Source organism: Hippichthys cyanospilos, chromosome 12, assembly GCF_059441005.1.
Source record: "Hippichthys cyanospilos isolate Australia breed blue-spotted pipefish chromosome 12, RoL_Hcya_1.0, whole genome shotgun sequence".
Lineage (NCBI taxonomy): Eukaryota > Metazoa > Chordata > Actinopteri > Syngnathiformes > Syngnathidae > Hippichthys > Hippichthys cyanospilos.
Genome location: NC_142380.1, coordinates 5,090,651 through 5,114,056, shown reverse-complemented (window position 1 = coordinate 5,114,056; position 23,406 = coordinate 5,090,651). Strand labels below are relative to the sequence as shown.

The window sequence follows — 23,406 nt, the reverse complement described above, 5'->3', positions numbered from 1 at the left end:
TCATGCCCCTTTCCATCAATAGCTGCAAAGCCATTATGGTATTGGTAGCTATTGTCTGTTGTATTGGCTATTTACTTATTCATATGATTAGCATCTTAAATCAGTGTCTCAAATAATTTGTTCAAATACTGACAAAATTCAACAGCCAGATAGCAGTAGTAAAATAGGATTCAAATCTCTATGCGTGATTAGTTTGAAAAATAAGAGCAAAGAACAATCACCTTCTCCAAGAGGTCTGACATCAAAAAAAGTTTCAGTCAAGGTTCATAAAAAGTTAGTAGTTAGCGATTGAAGGTGCCACAATAGTCACCAGTTTATAAAGTAGCTTATTTTGTTCCTCAACAATTATAACTGATATTGGAGCACATAATGCAATTTTGTTGTTTATTCTTATAAATTATAACCCATTAAAAAACTCCATATTATGCTGTTGCAACAGCATATTTTATCGCTACAGTATTTCATTTTTAAATATTCATTTATATAATAATTATATAAATATTTGATTGTAAATGATATGTTATTACTATTAATACAGCTGTTACAGGCAGTTAGCAAGTTAGCAAAGTAGCTTCAAGCACTTCATATCATTCAACCAAATGTTATTTTGTTGAACAATTACAACAAAATTAAAATGTCAAAATCCACAGTAGACTGGATAGACATTTTAATATCCTTAGCAAGAACTAGCTGCTCCAGCACTTCCTGTTTACAACAGGCGCCGCAGATTGAGGATACAATCGACGATGCGTCCCCCCTGGATGTTTCCCTTTTGGTTGAAATGCAGCTGAACGAACTTCCCGAAGCGGCTGGAGTTGTTGTTGTACACCGTCTGGGCGTTGCCGAACGCCTCCATGATGGGGCTGTGAGCAACAGAAAAGATCAACTTTTACACTGGTCCATTTTCATCAGCTGAATGAATAATCATGAGTTCACAATAATAATACCCACCCGCTCTCCAGTAACGCCTCCTCAACGTGCGAGGTCTTCTCCTTAGACGACATCTCCAGTGAATGCTGGCTCATGGCCGACAGAAACTTCAGAATGAGCTTAGTGCTTTCAGTCTTTCCAGCGCCGCTTTCGCCGCTAAAGAAGAAGCAAAATAGTGATAATAAAAAATAAAATAAACACTGCATGGCAGTATGCTGCATATAATATTAATATGAATTTCATTTTCCCTCTTAGGATGAAGAAAGTTTTAATCTGGCCATTTGTGTATCTGTCAGAAAAATACAACGACAGTACTCTTTCATCCACTAGATGGAGACAAACACAATGGACAAAGTTCTAAGCAGTGCGGACCAATGTAAAATAATGAAAATGAGGAAACAGAATAGAAGCAATATTATTAATGAAATATAAAATAAATGAGACCCTTAGACCTTATCAATTTCATAAAAGTAACACTGAACAGAAAACAAAAGGGAATAAATAAATATATAATATAAAATAATACTGCTAGTGATCTTTTGCCTCATTCTAATTGAGTAGTTTTTTTTTTTTTTTTTTTTTTAACATTTCAAGCTCAATTCAAAAATACTTCAAACTAAACTCAAAGTAACCCAAACGACATTTAATTCATGTTTGGTAAATTAAGACAAGAAAACTAAACGAAAATATACTCATTTTAAAAACTAAATTAAACAACTCAAAACAGCATCAGACAAATTCAACTTAAAATAAATCAAAGTACACTAAAAGACTCACTATCACAAAACTGAACCAAACAACAAGTGAACATCCTCAAATTAAATTTGCAAACTAAACAAACTTAAAAAAATTAAAACTCTATTAAACTAACCTAAGTTAAAAAAAAAAAACAATGTAACATAACTTCAACTCGAGCAAACTAAACAATAGCAGACTTAAATGAATTAAACTGAGCTAAACACAAGCAACACACAAGTCTCTTAAGAAAAAACTCAACTGATCTGAAATAAGACAAACTACATTAAAAAAACAATAAGAATATTGACGTCTGTGGCCATTTTATATATATATGTATATATATATATAAATCACATAGATGGAATAAGGAAAGGAAAGGAAGATGATGCTATAAAAATATAGCATTAGCAAAATTAGGATAGATTAATAAGGATAAACAAGTTTTCTCTTGTCAGGATTTATGTAAAACTGAGCTGCAGGGTGTTTTGTCTTGAATAAGAAAAGTCAGATGGCAAAGCAACAAGTTTTCCAGCACTAATGGAAAAACAAAAAACCCAAAAACCAACACTTTGCCAGACTTTGGCCCGGAGGAGCAAATGTGAATAGGGAAAGGTCAACGCACACACGTGACATGACGCCATGTTTGCTGAGGGGTGACATGCAGAAAGAGCAAGCCCATTAATGTGGCGCGTCATCGCCGTGGTAACGTAGCATGCGTGGCAGCGAAACCCGGGCCAAGCGTTTGCTGACATTTCTACAACAAAAGCAACACGCTAAAATCACGTCAGCGCGCCGCGGGGATTGCAATCATTCCATCGGCGACTCGTATTCATCAAACGCTTCGCTGGGAAAAACTGGTTTCAGGTGCCGGCACTGATGCCATTTTGCACCCGTTGCAACTTTTGTCAAACAATGATGTCATTGTACTGTGGGAGCCATGCGCATTATGCTCTCTCAAATCGAAAAGTTTCAATGCTTTTTGGACGATACCCAGGGAAACTAGTTTAGACGGATATGGTAAGGATATGCTGTTATTTTTTAGTAAGGAAAGATTGGGTATTGAATAGAAAAATGTTGTATTTCCAGAATAATTCCAGGACCAAATCCAATGATTTGGGTTATTTCTTTCACCTAATTTGTTCGGGTTATTCATTTAACCCCAATGAGTTGAGTCAGATAAATCAAGTCCATTGATTTGACCCAAATGTTTTTAGAGTGCAAAAAATGATCAATTTTAAAGTTGTTAAAATAAGTTTAAAACATATTTTAATACTTATATAAAATATATACAATAAATTATTAAAAAATATACAAAAAACTAAAAAATAAAAACAAAATATGTAGAAATAGACTAAAACGTTGAAGGTTTTTAAAGACAAAAGTTATGTCTGCTATTGGGGAAAAAATATTAAACATATAAAATAAATTATTAAAAAATATACAAAAAAACTAAAAAATAAAAACAAAATATGTAGAAATAGACTAAAACGTTGAAGGTTTTTAAAGACAAAAGTTATGTCTGCTATTGGGGAAAAAAATGGTTTCGCTTATGGAGCTAGCACTGAATCCTTTATTGCGAATCAGGAATTAGGCATGCAAAAATAAAGGAACAGAAGTAGCACCCGCACGTGTCTTTCTCACCTGATGAGCACGCACTGGTTGCTCGGCCTCCTCCAAAGCGCGCGGTAACACTCATTTGCCACGGCGAAAATATGTGGCGGCATCTGGCCCAGGTGGTGGCGACTGTACAGTTCCACGGCGGCGCGCTCGTACAAACCATCCAGCGGCTGGTACGGGTTCACCGCCGCCAGAATTGACCCGATGTACGTCTGTGGGAGAACACGTGACAACGTTGTTACTATCGACTCCTTGTTGTTAAATTCGCAAGGCACTTTTTTGGTAAACCAGGCGGAAAAGTCATTTCTGTTGGCATTAATATTGTTGTGGACGCACATTAGCGAAAATGTGCTTTCAACTACAGGAAATCTAAATAAATAAATAAATAAATGCAAATTAATCCATAAAAATGTGTTAACTGCCCCGGCATCACGGTTAACAGACTCGAGACTTGTTTACGACAAACGACAGATCGCCATTTTTACAACTATGACACGGAATATGAGAATGTGGAATTAAATAGAACAGCAATGCTGTTTTTTTAAAAAGGAGAAAAAAAAAAACACATCTTGGGACATAAAAGGACAACATCTCTACTTCAGTTGGCGAATTGAAACCATTTGGACTCAATTAGAGTACCCGCCACCCCTCCTCCTCTTCGCCTGGTAACAGTTTCCACGACGATGCCCCGGCTGTGAGCTAATTGGCTGTGACTGTCATCACGAGGCCCCCTATTGGTTAATGTGATTAAAGGTGGCCCCTCGGTATTATGATGTCAAGCGTCGGCTTCACAGCAATGCACAATAGTTCAATTTGACATTTTAGAATAGAAGAACACTAGCCGCAACTGCTAACATCCTCATAAACATAAAAACAATACTGCTTGTCATGCTTGTGCGTGTGTTAATTCAAACATAGCAAAAGCCACAACTGCAAACAAGCCACTAAACATAATGCATGATAGGCTCTTAAAAACGCTACAAGGATGTTAGCCACATGCCAATAAGAGTTCAGGTTGAGCTCAATTTGGGGTTCACTGATGGCGGGGAGTCAGTCGGCTTAGCGGAGCCAAAATTTTCCCCCCAAAAAGTGAGACAAGTGATCATGGGATAAAACAAACGAAACGAGGAGCAGATGTGAAAGAATTTGGAGGAAGAACAGACTGAGGCTCGCCTGAGTGACGGCAGGAAATGTAGGCTGGGCGCCGCCAACCGCCGGCGCTCGCTCAGCTAGCGTGTTACCCGCACTGTTATTGGACTTGGCCGCCGCCGGCGCTCACTGTCTTTGTTGTTTAAACATTCATGAGGTTTCTTTTTCATTTTTCTTGCTCATCTTGATGTGACTCAGTGACAGCTTGGAATATCTTTCGTGTACATGTGACATCCTTAGCAGGGAAAACACACATTTGTCTTTTCATTTTATTGCTGCTGGGTACATCCTTCTATTTCTTTTTATTAAGTGTTTTCATGTGAGCTGAAGGAGCTCCCTGCGCACAGCCCAAAATTTGCTCGCAGTCACAAGGACAACAAGGCAAATGAGGGAACGCTAACAAAGCAAACAACAATTAAACGCAAACGAAGCAAGCGTTTGAGCACAAATGCTAACAGAGCAAATACTACGACAGACCCGAGGGCATGCTAACAGAACGAACAAAGAAGTACCTGCTAACAAAGCCAAAACTACCAAAGCTAAAACTAACAGTTCGAAAGAACGCTAGAGCAAATAAGAGAATGCTAATGGCGCGAAGAACCGACATGAACGTATAGTAGTACCTCTTTTTATGTACGTTTCCAAAAATTCAGGTTACAAAATGCCTCTCTGGAAAAATATTGCCATGTTACCAATGAAAATTCCTTTCTTTTGAATCGCTAGTTAACTAGCTTATTGCCGCGTCCGCCGTTAGCATCATTAGCTCGTTGCTAGCACATTAGCGAGAAGGCTTTACAACGCAGCAAACAGGAAGTACTTCATATGACCTTAAATCTAAACTTAGGTAAACTCGAAATTTCAAAATGATCCACAAATAAATTTTGTTGCTACTGTGGAATAATAGATTATACCGGGATGACTGGAAATGTGAAATTAAAACATCCATACAAAACGACCTAAATAAAGTTCTTATTAATACACTAGTGCCATCTCAAGGCAAACAAATGAACAACATTTATAATATCAATTGTTTAAAATTGATACGAAAGTGTGCTGCCATCAGTTTGGACAATATTCCCGGATTAAATGATTAATAAAAATTTTTTGTAACCCTTCTAAAAGCTGCGGGTCTACTGTTGACTTTTTGCTACTGATTGAGCGTTGACGCTACTTTTACAAAAATTATGATTCCAAGTTCCCACAGGAGACGGCAAAGGGATTAAGCGTCACTGTTTTTCAAGTCATAAAATGAAAAGAAGCGAGCCAGACATTTTCCACTCGCATATCCACAACTTGCTCTCCAAAGATGTCAACGCGGAATGTTCTGGAATGACGCCATGCTGTCCAGAGGGATCCTGACTGGAATAAATTGGCCAGATTGGACCACAAACAGATTAGTATTTAAGGGGGGATCACTAGTGGGGGGCAGACTAGTGTTACGTTTGTGTGTGTGTGTTTTTGTGATTGTAGCCAGCTGTGCTCTGGACTGGGGGGCCTCATGATTGGATTCCAGTCATTCCATTCCACACGCACGCACACACACATTGTGTGTATTATGGAATCCAAAATTAATAAAAACACTGGAACTTCAGAGTAGTAGCATTGAAATAGTTTTGGTCATGATGACTAATTGATCATTTAAAGCATGCAAATTATGCTTTTTTTCCCTCCCAAATTTACCATAGTTCCTAGGTGACTTAAAACAACAATGACAAATCCCCCCTTTCTCACTGAGTAGACGAAAGGGTGGGGGGTTAGGGCGCTTGAGCCGCGGTTTTTAAAACATTGACACTTAATACCACGGGGGGAAAAATGCTTGTCACTCCAAACCACCATCATGAGCAATACTGAAATACAATCATGTGGTAGTCTTAGTTGTTCATCATCAATACAAGACTTGTATTCAAATACGTGACTTTCAGATCAAATATGTGACATTATCTATAAATAAAGTCAAATATACACAAAAAAAAATCAAAGATGAAATGCAAACTATCCTAAAATGTTCGTCACAACCAAATTTCTTTCACGTACCACTAGAGGGAGCAAGTGTGCCAGGCAATCACAAAGATACTTTAGGTGAGGTGAGAGGTGAAACGACTAATCGAAGACAAATTAAATACATCAAATTATTTTTGAGAATCATTTCCGCTTCGAAAGTAAATATTTCCCAGTTTTATTCAGTCCTCTGTAAAATGAAAACAAAGTAATCACAAATATCTGCTTATACACTGCAAAGCAACTCAAAATTGTGGCCTATGATATGCGTAAACATGTAATTGAGAAAAGTTTTTCGATTCTGCCGTGAATTTGAGAAAATGCCTTGCGCTTGAATAAAGGGATAGAAATGAACTAACCTTTGTTTTTTGTTTTTAAATCTGAGTCAATCGACAAAATAATCATGAGTTGTAGCCCTAGTGATTTTCAATGGTGGCATTTAATAGATCCACCAATTAGTGTTCCAAAGGGTGTAAAAAAAAATGCCAGCTGACCCAGACTGTGGTTGTGGCTTGAGATTTGATGGAGTGAACCACAAACAGCTAGGACCCCTTCCTTTTTTGGGAGGTGCGACCACAACATCCAAAATTCTATCGTTTACTATTTATTGGGGATGCGACCACAGACATCAACATTTTGACCGTTTACATGCTCGGAGTTCGACATGAATGAAACAAGTCCCCAGTGGATGCAAGGGTTTGGCGTCGGCAGTCGGACATTTAAAATTATTTACAAGATACGATTCAAACGGCAGCGTTAGCGAGCGAGTCACGTTGTGAGCGTAAAACATGCCCGAAGCTCCTTGCACCGTTTCGCACACTGAAGCTTTTGTGGCTTCCCCAAAAGAATGTATCACATTCCTCCGGAAGAATCATTCTTTTAAAGTAGTACAACACGAGATGGTCTTGAAATTCTCCCATCTGACGACATCTCGACAAGATCTCGAGTCAATGTCGCGGATTTGGCCTCAATAAATGGAAACGTCTTCAGAAACGGGAGATTTTCCGAGGGGCCGCAAACGTGATGGGAATTGAACTCACGTAAATGCGTCTTTGGCGGTATCGAAGGAAAAGGTTGTGCATGATGGCGCCGTCGTGCAGATCCTCCAGCGCGGCCATGTCCTCCACACCAGAACCGCTGCTGGCACGCATGGCTCGGACCTTCTCCTGTGTCAGCGCGTTCTGTTTGTACGTGTACACCTGAAACACAGCACAACTTATTATTTTTTTTACTTTATCGTAAGAATAGCTACAAACAAATGTGTGTGTTGTTGTGTTACCCTAAAAAAAAAGTAAAAAGTAAAGCTGGATGACATTTTGGTGAAACGGTGTTGCTTTTCGCTGACATGTTAATCAAACAAAATGGGGTCAAGAGCTTCCTTCGGGTGTTCGTTTTAAAAGTGTGAAATTCATACCAGAAGGAGGTGAAAGGTCATTAGTCACTGAGGTCAATTGCTTCATGCGGAATGCCGCATTTAGCTTTTTTTTTTGGTTGCCGTTGTTCTTTGAAGCTTTTTTTGTGTTTAAGAAGTGAATAAAATGTAAACAGATGTTTCTGATCACAGTAAAGAATATCCAATAAGAAGATTCATTAGTCAGGAGAAAAGAAGGGAATTTTTTCACATTATTTGTAAAGAAAAAAAATCTGTGAAAGTCGATGCTTGAAAAATAAATCTCTTCCAAGAAAAATCAGTCAATTCAGAACAGCCAAACTCGTTTGAAAATACGAATCATATCATTGTAATAAATTTGATTGATCTTCTCACTTTACTGTTCATCTTTCATTGTGAATATTTTATTTTGTGTTTACTTACTTTACTTTAGATAAATATAAATATACCATGCCTGCCCTGGAGAAGAAACCGCAAAAAAAAAAACACGATTCAAAGCGAAAACGAGATGTTTTGTCAAACTACAACTCCGATATTATTTTAAAGTCGTCCCTTAAACAAAAGCATGTTTGTAGAGATGATAGAATGATGTCAAAATCATGTGGACACAAAACAAAGTATCAAGTTCCTTGACATATGGAGGATGGATAGCCCCGCCCACAAATTGCTCCGCAAAACACAACAGCTGGCACATGGACTTTTTCTTTCGTTTCACTTCAAAGCGCTAGCCAACTTTCTACCTCCTTGTTGAACACAGGTGTATTAATTGACAGCTTCACATGTAACACCTGCTTTGCTAACAACCTTTGTGGTAGTTATTCAAGACAGGCGTCAAGGACACCTTTCATGTCCACTGTAGTCAAAACATAAAAATAGCACAAGTTCACCATCAAAACAAATTGACACAACACAAGATTCAACTGAGTCGCTTTCAAGCAGAGATTAGACTTGTTGGTGTCCTCCAGGGGTCAATGTTAAGGCCCAGGCTATTCAATGGCATTTGGCAAGGAAGAAAACTACTTGAAATTATTGAAAAGGAAATGAAGAAGGGTTGATCTGAATAACCTACATTAAAAACTATTCCGATATATCATTAACTGGCTAATGACCTAATTTATAAAAATAAAACCTCTTAACTCACTCCAACATACTTCACCTCTAATCAATGGATGCCACAAGATGGCAGCAAAACACTAAACCTGTCTAAATTAAACTCCCCAACTCACTTGATACATTTTTTGGTATTAAGATGCCACATGAAGATGGCAAAGCACTACTTTTGTCTAAACAAAACTCCTCAATTCGCACTCATGCAGGCATGCATACACACACACACTCGTGCACACACACAACTGGATGACCCGCTGTGACTAAACAGTTTGAGGTGACTCCCTTGTGAAGAAAGACCCCACTGTCCCAGGAGGCCATCACTCACACACACACACACAAACGCAAGCACACACACGCGCATTGCTCACATTCCCGTTTGAGTATTGCTCGAGGGGGAAAATTTTGGCTTCTTGCGGCAGACACAAAAAAAGTAAAATAAAATAACTCAACCTTTTTTGTTGTCATCTACTTAGTCTGGTGTCGCCTTCAGGGACAGTCCAAAATCGGCGTCTTTCATATCTTCTGTCTGTTTTATCTATCTGTCGAGTAATATTTCAGCGTTGCCTTCAAGGACGGACTGAAATCAGTCTTTCCTATCACTATTTATGTACGTCCAAGGTTGCCTTCAGGGACAAGTTTGAATCTCACTTTTTGTATCTCATACACACATAGGCTTTTTTTTTTGTGTGTGTGGTGTTTCTGCTGACCTGTCCATAGTCGCAGGTGAAGACGACGATGCCGCCCGAGCAGGAGGAAACGGTGCTGGGGAGGTTCTGATCATCTTCGCGCAGCCAAACGCGCTCACCCTGCACAGCGACGACAAACATTTTGGTTTCATCAACAATTTAAGTTGCACCTCTCCCTCCACAATAAAAAACAAAACAAAGTGTTTTATAATATACATAGTTGTTGTGATCTTATTGGTTTAGGGCAGGGGTGTCTAACTCATATTTATCGGGGGCCGCATTGTAGTTATAATTTTTGTCAGCGGGCCGGTATAATTGTGAAATCAAATCATTTTTAGGTGTGTTTGTCACACTTCTAACTCGTTTTAAAATAAGAGCCGGGTAAAAACTGTTCAAAAGAGATATTGGGAACAAAAAATGCTTGTTATTTTTACCCCCAAATTTTTAAATGTTGAGGACAACTTGCAAATTTAGTATTTCAACCAGAAATTTGAAGTTTGCTCAGGATTTCGCGGGCCACATAAATTGCTGTGGAGGGCCGGATCTGGCCCCCGGGCCTTGAGTTTGACACCTATGGTTTAGGGCTTATTTTTCAGTGACTTTTGTGACAACTGAAAACAAAAACAATTGGACTTGCAGTCTTAAGCATTCACAATGACAAAATTGCACCAAACAATTTAAAATACAGAAAAATTGGATGAACAAAGACACATATGTTTGAAAGAAACATACAAAAAAAACATTTAAAAAAAGACAATTACTGTATTGGAAACATAGTAGATTAAAAAAAAATCCAGAGAAAATAAAAAACGAATCCAGAATAAAAAACAACACCATTCAGACAAAATATGATGATGAAACGCAGCATTTGGAATAAAAGAATTTTTTGAAAAAATCCTATTTATAACCTTCATATTTTGCTGAGCATGACAAACTGAAAATGAGTCAGCCCTCTCTCGATCAAACACTCCTGGGAACCCACAAGTGAGTCAATAGGGGAACGAGCAGACGAGGCTACCAAACCGCTCAAGCGATTGGTCAACGAGCTTATTAGTGAACAGGAAGTGGTGCGCATTCTTGGGAAAAGGCTGCATCAGGACAGCCTGACGGGGGTCTCTGGCCTTCCAGTGGCACACTTTCCACATGTCCTCCCTTCTTTGTCTGTGGCGTGTGCCCCCTTTTAGCCCCCTCCCTTAAAGCAGCGACACACTTTCTTATTGTGCTTTCCTCCCTCTTAATCCGCTCCCAGTCACGCCTGCACGCCCACCGATATGTAGGTTTTCCACCCAGCCCCCAACTAACCAATCCGCCGACCCTCCCCCTCAAATCTGTCTGGAGGTCAAACTTCTTCCAAAACATTGTATGGACATTCGTCTGTTTATTTATAACAGATTTAATTCTTTTGATTTTTCTCAGCAAATGGAAGAAAAATGCCAATTATAAATCTGGAAAAAATCAAGTTATAGTTCAAGGCCGCTTTGTAGCCCCAAACAAAACCTGGCCGCCAACTTCCCATCTTTTCCCAGCAAAACACACGCACACACAAATGAGTGAAACATTTTCCTTCAAACTCCTCCTCGGCTCCACTGAGGTTTGCGGCCAGTCTGTGTGTATAATTAGCATTAGCGAGCTAAAGCAAGAAGCTAAGCGGCTAAAAGCTCATTAAGCTGCGATGTAGTTGCATTTTTGAGTGTGTCAGCACTTCTGTTGGATTGGAAAATTCACCTAGTTTGAACTCGCCGCACTGGAGGAACAACCGCCACACGCACACACACCATTTTTTTTCTGGCCAAGCTAGCTGTGTGCTGAGTGTTCAATCTAAATATAAAGTAGCCACAAAGAGCTGGCAGTGACATCATCATTCAATTGAGGCGTATAAGAAGAAGAAGGAGAAGAAGAAGGAAGGAGGAGGACCAAGTAGGAGTAGAAGGAAATGAAGGCGGAAGAATAATTAAGAAGAAAGAAAACAAGGAGAGAGAAGATGTAAGAAAGAAGAAAAGGAGGAAGAGAGAAAAGAGAATGTAGGAAAATTGAGGGAGGAGGAAGATGAAGAAAAAGAAGAAAGGAGGAGGAAAAAGGAAGAAGAAGGATGAGGAGGAAAAAGGATGAAAAAGAAAACGATAAATTCTAAAAAAAAAAAACAGAACATCATCTTCACCATCATCATTTGGGCTGTTTTCTGCTCGGACTATTCGTTGTGTGTGCGTGTGTGGGAAAGATGGAAAGAAAGCGCAAATGCGTGTATGCGCATAAAGTGTACCTTAATTATTGCTTGGGTGTGTTCGTGTGAGTAACTGAGATAGAGAGAGAGAGTGTGTGTGTGTGCACATAAAACCTGCATTAATTGTTGCTTGAGTGTGTGGGACGTGTCTGGTGCACACATTTCCACTTCGCTGCAAACAGAATTTAAACCAGATCAAGAACCATAACCAGTGGAACTGGTAGTTTTGTGTATATTGTGTGTGTGTGTGTGTGTGTGTGTGTGTGTCAGGACCCCACCATCCCTTGTCCTCGTTTCAGCATGTCACTCAAATCTAAAGAACTTTGTCATCTGATCGGTTTCGTAAGGTGCCAACTCGCTATTTGTTTTTCTCTTATTTTGAAAAGCTTTTCTGCCAGCAGACAGATTAGATTGGAGGTTTGCGCAAGCACACACACACACACAGACACACACACACACAGCATGACTGGGTGATTAAACACGGTTGTAAAATGTTAATCATCAAACTGAGCAATTAAGCGACAGAAAACAAACAAAACAAAAAAAACGAAACTGAGCATGCTACGATAAGGTCGCTACACGCATTCCAAGACGACGGGAGGGGCTGTCCAGAAAAAAAATATAATAATAAAATTAGTGGCTCGATGCCAGAGCAGCTGTCGTCAGCCCTCCATCCTTCCAAACGGAAAGGTCGCCGGCACGGCCGGAAATCAAGCTGGAAGTTTTTCACGCGGCCGCAGACAACAAACGACAAACGGGCGAGAAAAGGCTTCCTGTTGGTGGCGGCGCAAGCTAACAAAAGTGCGTCTGTGAGCGAGGAGGCCGGGAAGGCGGGAGATGTGGCCAGCTGCTCGTCGGGCCATCCCGCCCAACCTCCTGCAGGGATTGCCAGCCAAAAAAATAAAAAATAAAAAAATCCTTTTTTTATTGAAGCCTGGAGCTGCCAAAATGGAGGCAACTAATCAGTTCACATAAAACTTAAATATAGATGCTATGTTTTGCAAAGGAGTCACTACAACACTGTAGCAATGAATGAGTTTATGTTCCAGTTAATTTTCTCTTGATTTGAAAAGATGCACTACATTAACTCTTTCAGTGCTATGGATGATAATTCTCGTCTTTTAAAATAGTAATAACAATAATAAATAATAAAAATCTCTTTAAATACGTTTTTTTTATGAAGGGTAGCTGACACCCTTGACTAACGCTTACCTAATATAAGCCAAATGAGCACTGTAGTGATAACTGTGACCATTGGATGGCAGTGTTCCACACTTAAAACACAGCTGTTACCTACAAGAAAGTGTAACTGAAGAATGGAAGTCAATCTTTCAAATGGCAACACCCATATTTACATAGACATAAGCACGTTATATTCTGTTGGCCTTGAAAGATGAGTGAAAATACTAAAATAATAATAACATTTGACATTGAAAGAATTACATTCGTTTTGCTGACACCCACAGAAACCTTGTAAAAATCTCACATAAGGGTGTCAATTTGATCTGATTTGGGATTTTAATCTAGATATTAGGAATATTACATTAAAAAACACTAAAAGACAAAAAAAAAAAAAAATCCATAGATTGTCAATGGATGGAGAGGTTCAAGATGGCACCATGTGTTGATATCTAAATGCTTGTAAATGTGAGCTCTTGTTTTTTCCCAGGGCCCTGTAGACACATTGACAGAATTTGACACCTTAAGTGCCTTCACGTACCCCTAGAAATACTCAAACCCCCACTTGGGGGCCTCTAGTTTAGAGAAATAAAATTGTCCAAATATATTTCAACCTGGGAGAAGCATATATATTTCCTTAGTTGTGGCCACAGCCCCAGACTCAACAAGGTGTGTTTTGCAAATATGAGGAACTGATTATTATCGCTTGCTGACTAACTGTCAAATTGAAAACATCAGCGCTGCAGCTGAGCAAACATTCACTCGTTAATCATCGAACAATAACGGATGACAATTTGGAATGAATTTGTGATGACCTGACAAATTTGTCTTCCAACAAAATAAACCCTCATGACAAATTAGGAGGGTTGATTATTTCAATGATGGATTCATCTGTCGATTTTAATCAGTCTACTTTTAGGGAGGGAAAATGAAATTGGAAATTTGACTTTCGTAATTGACAATTAATTGACTAATTGTTGCACCTCAGCGTAGTTAAGTTACACATGCTAACATGCTAAAGTTGAGCAAATTTCTTTTGAACTTATATATATATATATATATATATATATATATATATATATATATATATATATATATATATATTATATATATATATGTTGATTTAATAGTCATATCTTGATTCATATAATACGTGCACATCAAAAAGACCGCTGCCCGGTCAACTTTTGGCCTGCGTTTTCATTGGCTGCACGTTAAAAGCTAAGCTAGCCAGTGTGAGAAATGTTTTTCTTCCCGTTTCAGGACAACCACGTGAAAAAACAAAGACGGGAAGTCGGAAGACAAACACACGGATCCGGCGCAGGCAAAAAAGTGAATGGCATCAAAAGACTCTTTTTATGTCAAATTCACTTTTCCGGCCCGCTGGACCACTTCCTCAGTGTCTTATTTTTACCCTAATGGCAGCCATGTTGGACACCTTAGTCTAAACCGTAAGGCTTACCCCTGTAATTTTTTAATAATTACCGTATTTTTGGACTATAAGGCGGCAACATCCTATATTCAACAGGCTGACATAACTCTGACCTTATTTATAAAAAAAACTGGATGGATATTTTCAACATAACACTGACAGAGTACTGCAGAGTTAAATCGCAGTTCAAACCCAAAATCAATACTTCAATAGCGTCTTCTTCTGTCTCCCTTGGTTTAATTGAATATTTTGACTATATAAACACATTTCACATATACAATCTAAACTATATTGTCTTATGTCGCAAACCTTTATGCAACATCTTATTCAAAATATACATTATTTTTATATTTCTAATTGTATATTTTTAAGACTGTTTTTGAGCACAGACATTGATTCACATCTTTTCAGTTCTATTTCATAGTATTTCCATGAATTCCATTGCTATACCAGTGGTTTGTCTCCTGGTGGCTAGTAAAAAAAAAAAAAAAAAAAAAAAAACCTGCAGAGGAGCCACAGGGCTCAAATCATAAGAAAAAAGTTGCGACTGCTAGTCCAAAAAAAGCGTATCACAGTATCTCCCAAGCAAAAAAACTCTTAACCAACCTAAACTTCGCACCCTAAACGACCCCCAGCACTAACCTTGCCCCTCACAAAAAAAGTGATTAGCCTGAAAAGTAGTGATCTTTTTTAAATCCCCTTAATGCTCGCTGGGCAACTTCCTTGTTGTCCTTTTATTCCAACATGCAAACATCAACAACATCCAACAAAAACGTTTTGTTGGCCATTCCCACAATGGAATGTTGTGGAGGGGAAAAGAGGTTGAGGGGGGCTTGTTGAGAGGATCATCAGCCTTTGTGGAATTTTCACTTTTTCAACAGAGCTCAAGCAGAATTCTTTTCTTCCACCGAGCGCTCCATTTAGTCGACAACTTTAAATTGTTTTGTTAGCTTATCTTAGCTTAGCATCGGCCACGACTTGCCATCTCTTTTGTGTGGGCAAAGATGAACGTAAGGACAAAAATGTTCACGTAACACAAGCATGATCCTTTCACGCCGTTAGCTTAGCGGCAGCTGCTACCAATCATTTGTTCATTAAAAACTATTGTGTGGGCCGTGATTCCTTTAGCTCCAAGTAAAGAGAGTTTTGTAAAAAAGAAACATACAAAAATGTCCCTTTTACGCAATTATCTTCGCCGACCACCTGTAGTCGTTGTATAATCTTTTTATTGAAATATATTCACAAGTGTTAGCATTTGATGGTTAGCTAGGAAGCTATTTGTCATTTCCTCATAAATATGATTGCGTGGGCAACGATGACTTATGCTCCGACTGAAGAGACATTTGTCATAAAAACAAACAAAACAAAAAATGCGTATGACCCATGGGAATGGGCTTTGCTTTTGTCATATGAAGTGTCATTTTCAGATCCACGGCACCAGGTGGTGCTGTGGCGCTCTCATTGTCAAAGTCTTAGCGGGAGATTTAAACTTTTAAATTGCTGTCAACATTTTTTTTCTACACAAAAATTATATTAATGAATGAATGAAAACAGCAACATGTTTAAGACATTTGTCTTCAGGTTAAAATGTTTAAGATTGTGTTTGATGTTACACAGCAACTTATAATTATTGTTATTTCATCATTTTTTAGCATCAAACGATTCAGTTGGTCAAAAATTATTCTAGTTTAAATAAGCATAGACATAATTCAATTTTCAGGTATTTTTATACACTTTTTACAGTTTTTTTTTTTCAGTTTGAGACAAACGTGTAAAAAACTCCTAAACCTTGTAAAATGCTTTCTCTTTCCATGGGGGGCGGCTTGCAAAAAATATTTGAGAAAAACAGGCTAAGTTGATGATTGCTAGTCATCTTGTGGGGTTTATCTTAGGCAAAAATAATATTTATCAACACGTGAAGCTCTTTGTGGCTGTTTTGATTCATTGCTAAACAAACTTGAACTGACTTAGCTTAGCATATGTAGCACATTAATGCTATTTGCTATCGCTCCATGAAAACTATTAAGATATTTGCATTTTTTTAAACAAGACACAGCCGTACAAGCTGAGGCCTTTTACGTTCTTAGCTAAGTTTAGCATCAGCTACTGTGCTGCGGCTTCAAATTAAATCTAAAGTCTGAATGAACAGAACATCGGCGACCTGACTGTGACCCAAGCGGACTCGACCAACTTTGTTGCACTAACGAGCTATTAAACGAACAACTGACCTACTTTCTTTGCCTCGCTTTCAACTCTGTTTACACAAGTGCGTAAGCGTGTGTGTAAGTGTGCGTGCGGTAGTGTGTATTGTGTTGAGGCCTGGCAGCCGGACCGGTTCCGCCATGTGCTGTCCAGCTGTGTGCGTTGGGACTTTTTGGGAACGAGGAAATTAGCTTTGCATCCGAATTGTTCTCCACGGAAACGACACACGCAACAGTTGCAACAAGCTAGGAACTGCACGAACACACAACTGCAGTACAACACAATAGCAAATCCGTGTTAAATCAGGCTCTATGGTTGAGGTAAAATTGGAAATTAATAACCTCTATCGCACAATTTTCACACAGTTGATGAATAATAGCGGGGATATGAGTATTTACTTGTCTTTACTCAACAAAATCATTTTGCTGTTGTGTCAAAATATGCTTTTTATTACACAATTTACTGGACAGTAGAACATACAGTACATACAGTAGAAAGTATCTATAGACCATAACAACTACGCGGCTCATTTAGGACATCTACAATGCTATTTATCACATTCCCTAGATAACCACAATTTCACAAACGCCTCTAAAATTACGATATTTATTTTCCAGATGTTGCACAAAAACCTTGAGTGACTGACAAACTCAGAAACAAAAATGTAACTGGGACATCCCTAATCCAATAACTGGAGTGAACAATGACTTAGATGCAGAAAGCAGAAGCTAACATGATACCAGATCGAAACTTTGATGGAGTGAAGTGATGTTACAGTGGTCAAACACGCGACATGAATATTTTATTTGATAAAATGTTGCGCTGCATGGAATTGTAAGCTGTAATAACATACCAAGGAGAAATACGTTCTTTATTGGCTCCTGACTGCTTAAAAAAAAAAAAAAAAAAATCAATTGCAATTTCGGCAGCTCATTAGTCAGCAAATTTGTGTACACTTGCAAAGCCCAGCGCACACACACCCACCCGTGTGCACACGCACTCACACACAGCATAGTATAGGCAGCTAATTAGCTCTAATGGAGATTTGTTTGGTTTGCTCTGAGCTCGGTTGCTGTTTTGTCTCGTCTTCCAGGAAGTGGCTATTGGGCAAGCGTCCAATCTGATAGGTCGCCCCGACCGCCCCTGTGGCGTCAGTCAATATACACACACAAACACATTCACAAAAACTAAATCTAAGAACAAACACACACACTTTAAAGCACTCCCATCCTACTTGAGCACACGCCTAAAAACTAAGAAGCTCATACACACACAGAGAAAAAAAACGGAGAAAAAAAAAATCGCACACACACGCAGTCACACCCAACTTTTAGGTGAGTTTTCTGTAAGTTGTGTCCCAACAGGTCGCCTTGCAAAACAGTTCGTCTGGTTTCGTGCTTGAGCTTGTTCTCAAACAATTGACGAAGAGCTTATAATAATTTGATACCCAGCCATCAATTTACTTTAGCCGCTTTTGCTCACTAGGGTTGGCAATTTGAAAAGTCCAATTGACATACCGTGCATGTTTTTGGGGGATTCTGGGAGGAAACCGGAGTACCTAGAGAAAAGCCAAACACGGGCACGGGGAGAACATGCAAACGCAGGAAAGCAGGAGCTGGAATTGAACCCGGGACCTCCGAACGGTGAGACGGACATGCTAACTTAACCACAAATTGAACTTGTTTTGAAAACAAATTCCTACCAGCAGCCAGCGCAAGGAAATGAAAATAAAAGTATCAGACGACTGCTATAGCAAGCCGTCGTTTGATTTCCTGCCACCTGCAGCTGCAAGAGTTCGCGGGAGGAGGTCTTCACCAGAAGTCAGCGGCTGCCAATCAATTTTTGCAGAAAAAAAACGAGGGGGGGGGGGGGCGAAAGTTGTACATGTCGCCTGATTGGTGCACAGGAACAGCAAGCCGGAATTTGTAAACATTTCAATTTGGCCTGTGCTCAGACTTTTTGCCTCTTAGATTTCTTTCAACTTTGAGCTAACTAATTACACAAGTTTTACCACAAAAAAAAATCAATATTTTTTTAACCCAACCCTAGTTCAAAGTCTTCAATTTATTTCGAAAACTAATTTGGGGTCTTGGGGTCCAATTTTGAAGCTTAATCGGTAAACCATAACGTGTACACGCGCACATACACACCTTAAAACAAACTGCCATCTGATTGGTCCTGAGGTGACGATAAACACGCCCTCTCCAATCCACACATTTTGAAACGTTCAAATGTAAACACAGCCTGCAAATGTCCAACGGGCATAATTGTGCAAACACACACACGCATAATTCCACTCATACAGACACACACATGCACATGTTCCAAGTTGGATACCAGCAGAGCGGTGCAGCTGCTTTTTCACTCAATGAGAAGAAATTATTCTGCAGAATCGATGTGGTGGATCATATATGCATTTCCCTATTTACGTTAAGCACAGTAAAAAAAAAAAAAAAAAAAAGTGAAGCCAGTTTTAACTCTTAAATCCAGTCCTGAGCATTAAGTTCTGTTTGAACAAATCCCAACACTTTCAGTTTACTTTTGATGCAAGCCGTAAACCTGTAGTCTAGCCTGGTAACTATTTCCTATATTAATGGCAGGTTAGCATTGAAAATTTTGACTCCAAATCTAGGAATGTTCATTTATGCTTCTCTAAATGAAGAGTGTTCCAGTTTCCTGCATGAATCCTTCATTTTCATGGTTCCTCTTTGTTTAGTCCAGTTTTGAAGGTGGTATAATACTTAAAGTCTATGTTCCAAAGCTGAAATCCAGGTCTTAAACCTTCAATTGTGTTTTGAATAAAAACTATTAGTTAAAGTGCTTGTGCAAGTTCCCCGTGTTTCGAGTGCTTTTTTCTTTCCCTAGCTTCTTTGTTTCCACGCCGATTAGTGAAGCAGGCGGCTGACATTTGAGACGGCAGTCACCCATTTTCCTCCCAACATTTTTTTTTCTTCTTCCCCCCCCTCTCTCTCGTTCCTGTGACGGGGGAAATTAGAGCAAAGTTTGCCCGTCACCTCACGTGAGATTCGAAGAGCGGATAGGGATCAGGAAAAGTTCCCAAGTTTTGTTCGCTGGAACCGTTACACCTCAGGACAAAAACCGGTCCGATTGCTTTGTCAAAATTGTCCCGCTTGCGGTCTTACAGTACCAAACAAAACTTTTATATCAATTTTCAATGCTGATGTTTACAAAACAGAAGACAAAAGAAATACAACTTAAGACGGCGCGTCTTGTCAAGTTGTTCCCTGGAGCTTAACCTTAATCTTTAACCCGCTTCTGAAGTAAATCCTGAACCTTTACAATGAAGACCCCCACGTCTCAGTTCACCTCACTCCGCCGCTTTATTGCAGATTAGGCACTTTTTTGGACAGATTTTTGCAGCATAAAAGCAAATGGGAAATTTGACAAGGGCTGGTTACAGGTTCTGACACTAGATGCGACTTTTATAATGACTTTACTTAAAAAAAAAACAAACAGAGCATAACCAAGGAAAATAAAAGTAGAAGAAAGTCATGTGACTTTGTGTTTTCTATTAATAACTCAACACAAGCTGTCCGTCTTGGCGGAAGAGAGGAAATGCCGGAGATTCTAGCGGCAATCCCTCCAGCCGCTCGGACCGCTTGACACTTCCTACGCCATTCTTACCGTCAAACATCCTTGCTCATTCACAAAAACGAACTCCACGGCATCACCCTCGTTGGACATTTAAAAATGACATGGCACAAACGACTATGGGTGTCCTGATACTACTTTAATACTTCTGATACAATCCCAATATTGCAGCCTAGCATATTCTCTGTTACCGATCCAATGCTTTAATTTATACTATTATGACCCTATTCATACAATAAATAACGGTCCTCAACAGAAGCTTTGAGAAAATACGACCCATTTGTTCCAAACATTTCAGCTGGCTCAAATATGAGAATGCACTTGCACTTGAATAAAATAAACACAAAATCAATTAAAGGACCCTGAGAAAATAACCCTAATAAATCAATAAAAACAAATGAGATGGATAAAAGAGCAGGAGTGGAGCATGGAATGGACTGTTTATATCCTCCTGAAACCCATTCTATTCATTTGTGTCCCCTGTGTTGTCAATTTGTCTCAGCAAGCCGGCAAACAAGACATCTCTGGAAAGTCCAGTGAGTCAAATAAACTCAAAACCAATGTCCCCACCAGTGGACAAAAATTAATAGGCTGGGTCTCATATTGGAAGCAGACTGATACTACTGACTTTTTGGGTTAATATCAGATCACCGAACCCATAACTTCTGAAAATAAACATAGCACAGAAAAATGTATACAGAGACGGTTTGAATGTGTGCAAAAATGCAAAGCAGAAAACTGAAAAAACAAATGATCTAGACAAATATGTTTTGCCAGTGAAGGGAAAACTAACTCAAAAAGTGTCAGCGAGGTCAGAGATTGTTTTCTTTAAGAGATTAAAAACAAATATCTTAAAAAAAAAGAAACCATAACCTTGTTCTAAAAGGAGAGATAATATGAACTCCATGGCGCATTTTGTACTTGACGACAAACAAGGACGGTTTGTCCCAAAATAATGTTGTGTCTAAACTTAATCAAAATAATTGTGATTTTTTTTTTTTTTTTTTTTTTTTTTTTGCAAAATCACTTGGCCCTACTTGGTCCTTTTTTTTTTTTTTAATTTGTAGCAGTGCTGATGCAGCGGAAAAACAATAGAAGACATTAACCTTTCTTACATGGTGACCAGTCAGTTAATCGCTTGACATGATCTCCAGACACAATTTGAATTTGTTGTTTGACTCAGTACGCGTCCTGACATTAACTTGGCGACCAATCAATATTTTAACTGCACGTGTAGGACAGACTAGCGACCAATCCAGTTTTTTCATGATCTCTAGGACTGACTTGCGACCGGTCCAATGCAATTCGTCTAATTGTCCCTTAACGTGGACAGGCGACCAATCACCCGTTTGTCTTTTGTGTGCCCAACTGACAAGAAGTGGCGACCAATCCAGGGTGCTGCGCGCAGAACGTGGCGGATGCGAAATGAAAACAAGCTGCTGCATCTTACCTCCTGGAAGAAGTTCTCCATGTCGGTCTCCAGCTGTTTGTCTCCAATCCCTGGGGGATAAATCGCGCTCAGTCGCGCTCATGCGCGGTTCCGCTCATTTCTCGTCGCTCCAGCTCATGTGCGAAGAGAATCCGGGTGGAAACAGGAACGTTTCCTTTTATCTCTTTGAAATTTCCCAGTTCTTATTCCTTCCCGTGCGCGCTCCCGCTGCGTCGGCCGCGGTGCACGAGCTCGTTCCTGCCGGCAGGCCAGGCCAGTCGCCGCTCCGAACTTCGCAAAGTTGGACTTTTCACTCTCGCTGGAACAATGAGCGACAAGTCCCCGCCTCCCCGGCCGGCCGGCCCGCTGCCTTCTCTACCGCCTCCTCTTCGTCCTCCTGCGGCGGCCACGCACTCCTCGGACGCCTCCTGCTGTCTACATGTGGCGCCCGTGCACATTTACGTTTGAAACGGCTGCTCTCGCGAGACGACGCTTAGTCACGTGTCGTCTGGGAGCGAAAGTCAAATTTTCCTTCGATTCTTGTCTTTCAAGTGTTCGCATCTTGCTATTTCGAACTTTTCACAGCTCGCTATCGGCCTAAATATTGTTAAAAATCACCCTCTACACAATGGCGATTCGATTTCTTATTTTGGTTGCATATTTCTAACCCGGAAGTCTAAACACCTGGCTCACCAAAGCCCCGCCTCTCACGCGCCCCTTTAATGACGTTACCCTCGTGCCCCTGATGAGGGGGTGTGTTTATTCTGCCAGATGGTCCTGAGCGATCCAAGAAACGTAACAAAGAGAGGACTCCGTGGTATTTTAGTGACGTAACAATGAGAGGAACCCGTGGTATTCTCAGACAGGGCGGGGCTGGTGCTAAGAGAGCAACAATGAATGAAAAAGAATGCTCATTTGGTCATGATGTGAGTGGTTGTTTGTGTGCCATGCCATTTGGCTGGCAACCAGTCCAGATGGCTGGGATAGGCACCAGCAAGCCGGCGACTCTAGTGAGGATAAGTGGCTAAAGAGAATGGATCGATAGATTTGCTCATGCAGAGATTGAGGAAAACACTGGGACTGTTTTTGGTGAGGAAATTGTATTTTTCAAATGGCTAAAAACTCCCAAAAGTTGTTTTCGCTTGATAAATTATATTTTAAAATAATACATGTATTTTATGATTTCACCACACACAAAGTATATTGCAGACATTTCGTGGACTGGGACTTTGAATTTTTTATTTTTTTGGTCCTCCTGTTGATATCGTTTGATCGCTTGCCAGTACTGCCAAAATTCCCATAAAGGCAAAACAGGAAGCGAAGACAAACATTTCCTGTTTGGACGATGGGAGATAACAAGGGGCAGTGAAGTGTGTGTGCGTGTGTGTGTGTGACTCAGGGTTTGCTGAGGTTAAAAATAATTTGGGATTCATGACCCATGAGAAAAAAACGAAACAAAACAAAAGCGACAGCAACATTTGCAACTATTAAAAAAAAGGTGTGTCGCTGACCATTTTAATAAAGCAAACAAATGCAGGTAGAGCTAGCATCTATGCTACATGCTACTACAGTTGTGTCTTGAGGTACGAGCGTCTAGACAAAAGACTTTCACACAATGCACCCGATCTTTTTTTTTTTTTTTGCATACAAGTGCACTTAAGGCCTCCGCCGCTAGATGGCGTCAAATTAAATCAATTTAATCAAACTTTGGGC

The 23,406-nt window shown here is 39.6% G+C and overlaps 1 protein-coding gene across 1 annotated transcript; it reads right to left on the bottom strand.

The window, feature by feature from the left end:
- Window positions 1–709: 709 nt before the first annotated feature.
- LOC148414500 (unconventional myosin-X-like) lies at window positions 710–21,940 on the bottom strand. Its single transcript, XM_088429526.1, has 6 exons — window positions 21,715–21,940; window positions 9,640–9,738; window positions 7,473–7,631; window positions 3,310–3,497; window positions 952–1,086; window positions 710–863 (listed from the first exon to the last, which is right to left on the bottom strand). Exons 1-6 carry the CDS (start codon window positions 21,733–21,735, stop codon window positions 710–712), a joined length of 756 nt encoding a protein of 251 aa, XP_088285652.1. The 5' UTR covers window positions 21,736–21,940.
- Between the last annotated feature and the right edge of the window lie 1,466 nt (window positions 21,941–23,406).

Excerpts from the sequence above, each read along its gene's own strand:
- LOC148414500 (XM_088429526.1), bottom strand. The coding sequence starts at position 21,735 with ATGGAGAACTTCTTCCAGGAG. Across the intron at positions 7,632-9,639 it reads TCACCTGCGACTATGGACAG|GTGTACACGTACAAACAGAA; the intron begins GTCAGCAGAAAC and ends GCTGTGTTTCAG. Across the intron at positions 1,087-3,309 it reads AACCAGTGCGTGCTCATCAG|CGGCGAAAGCGGCGCTGGAA; the intron begins GTGAGAAAGACA and ends CTTCTTCTTTAG.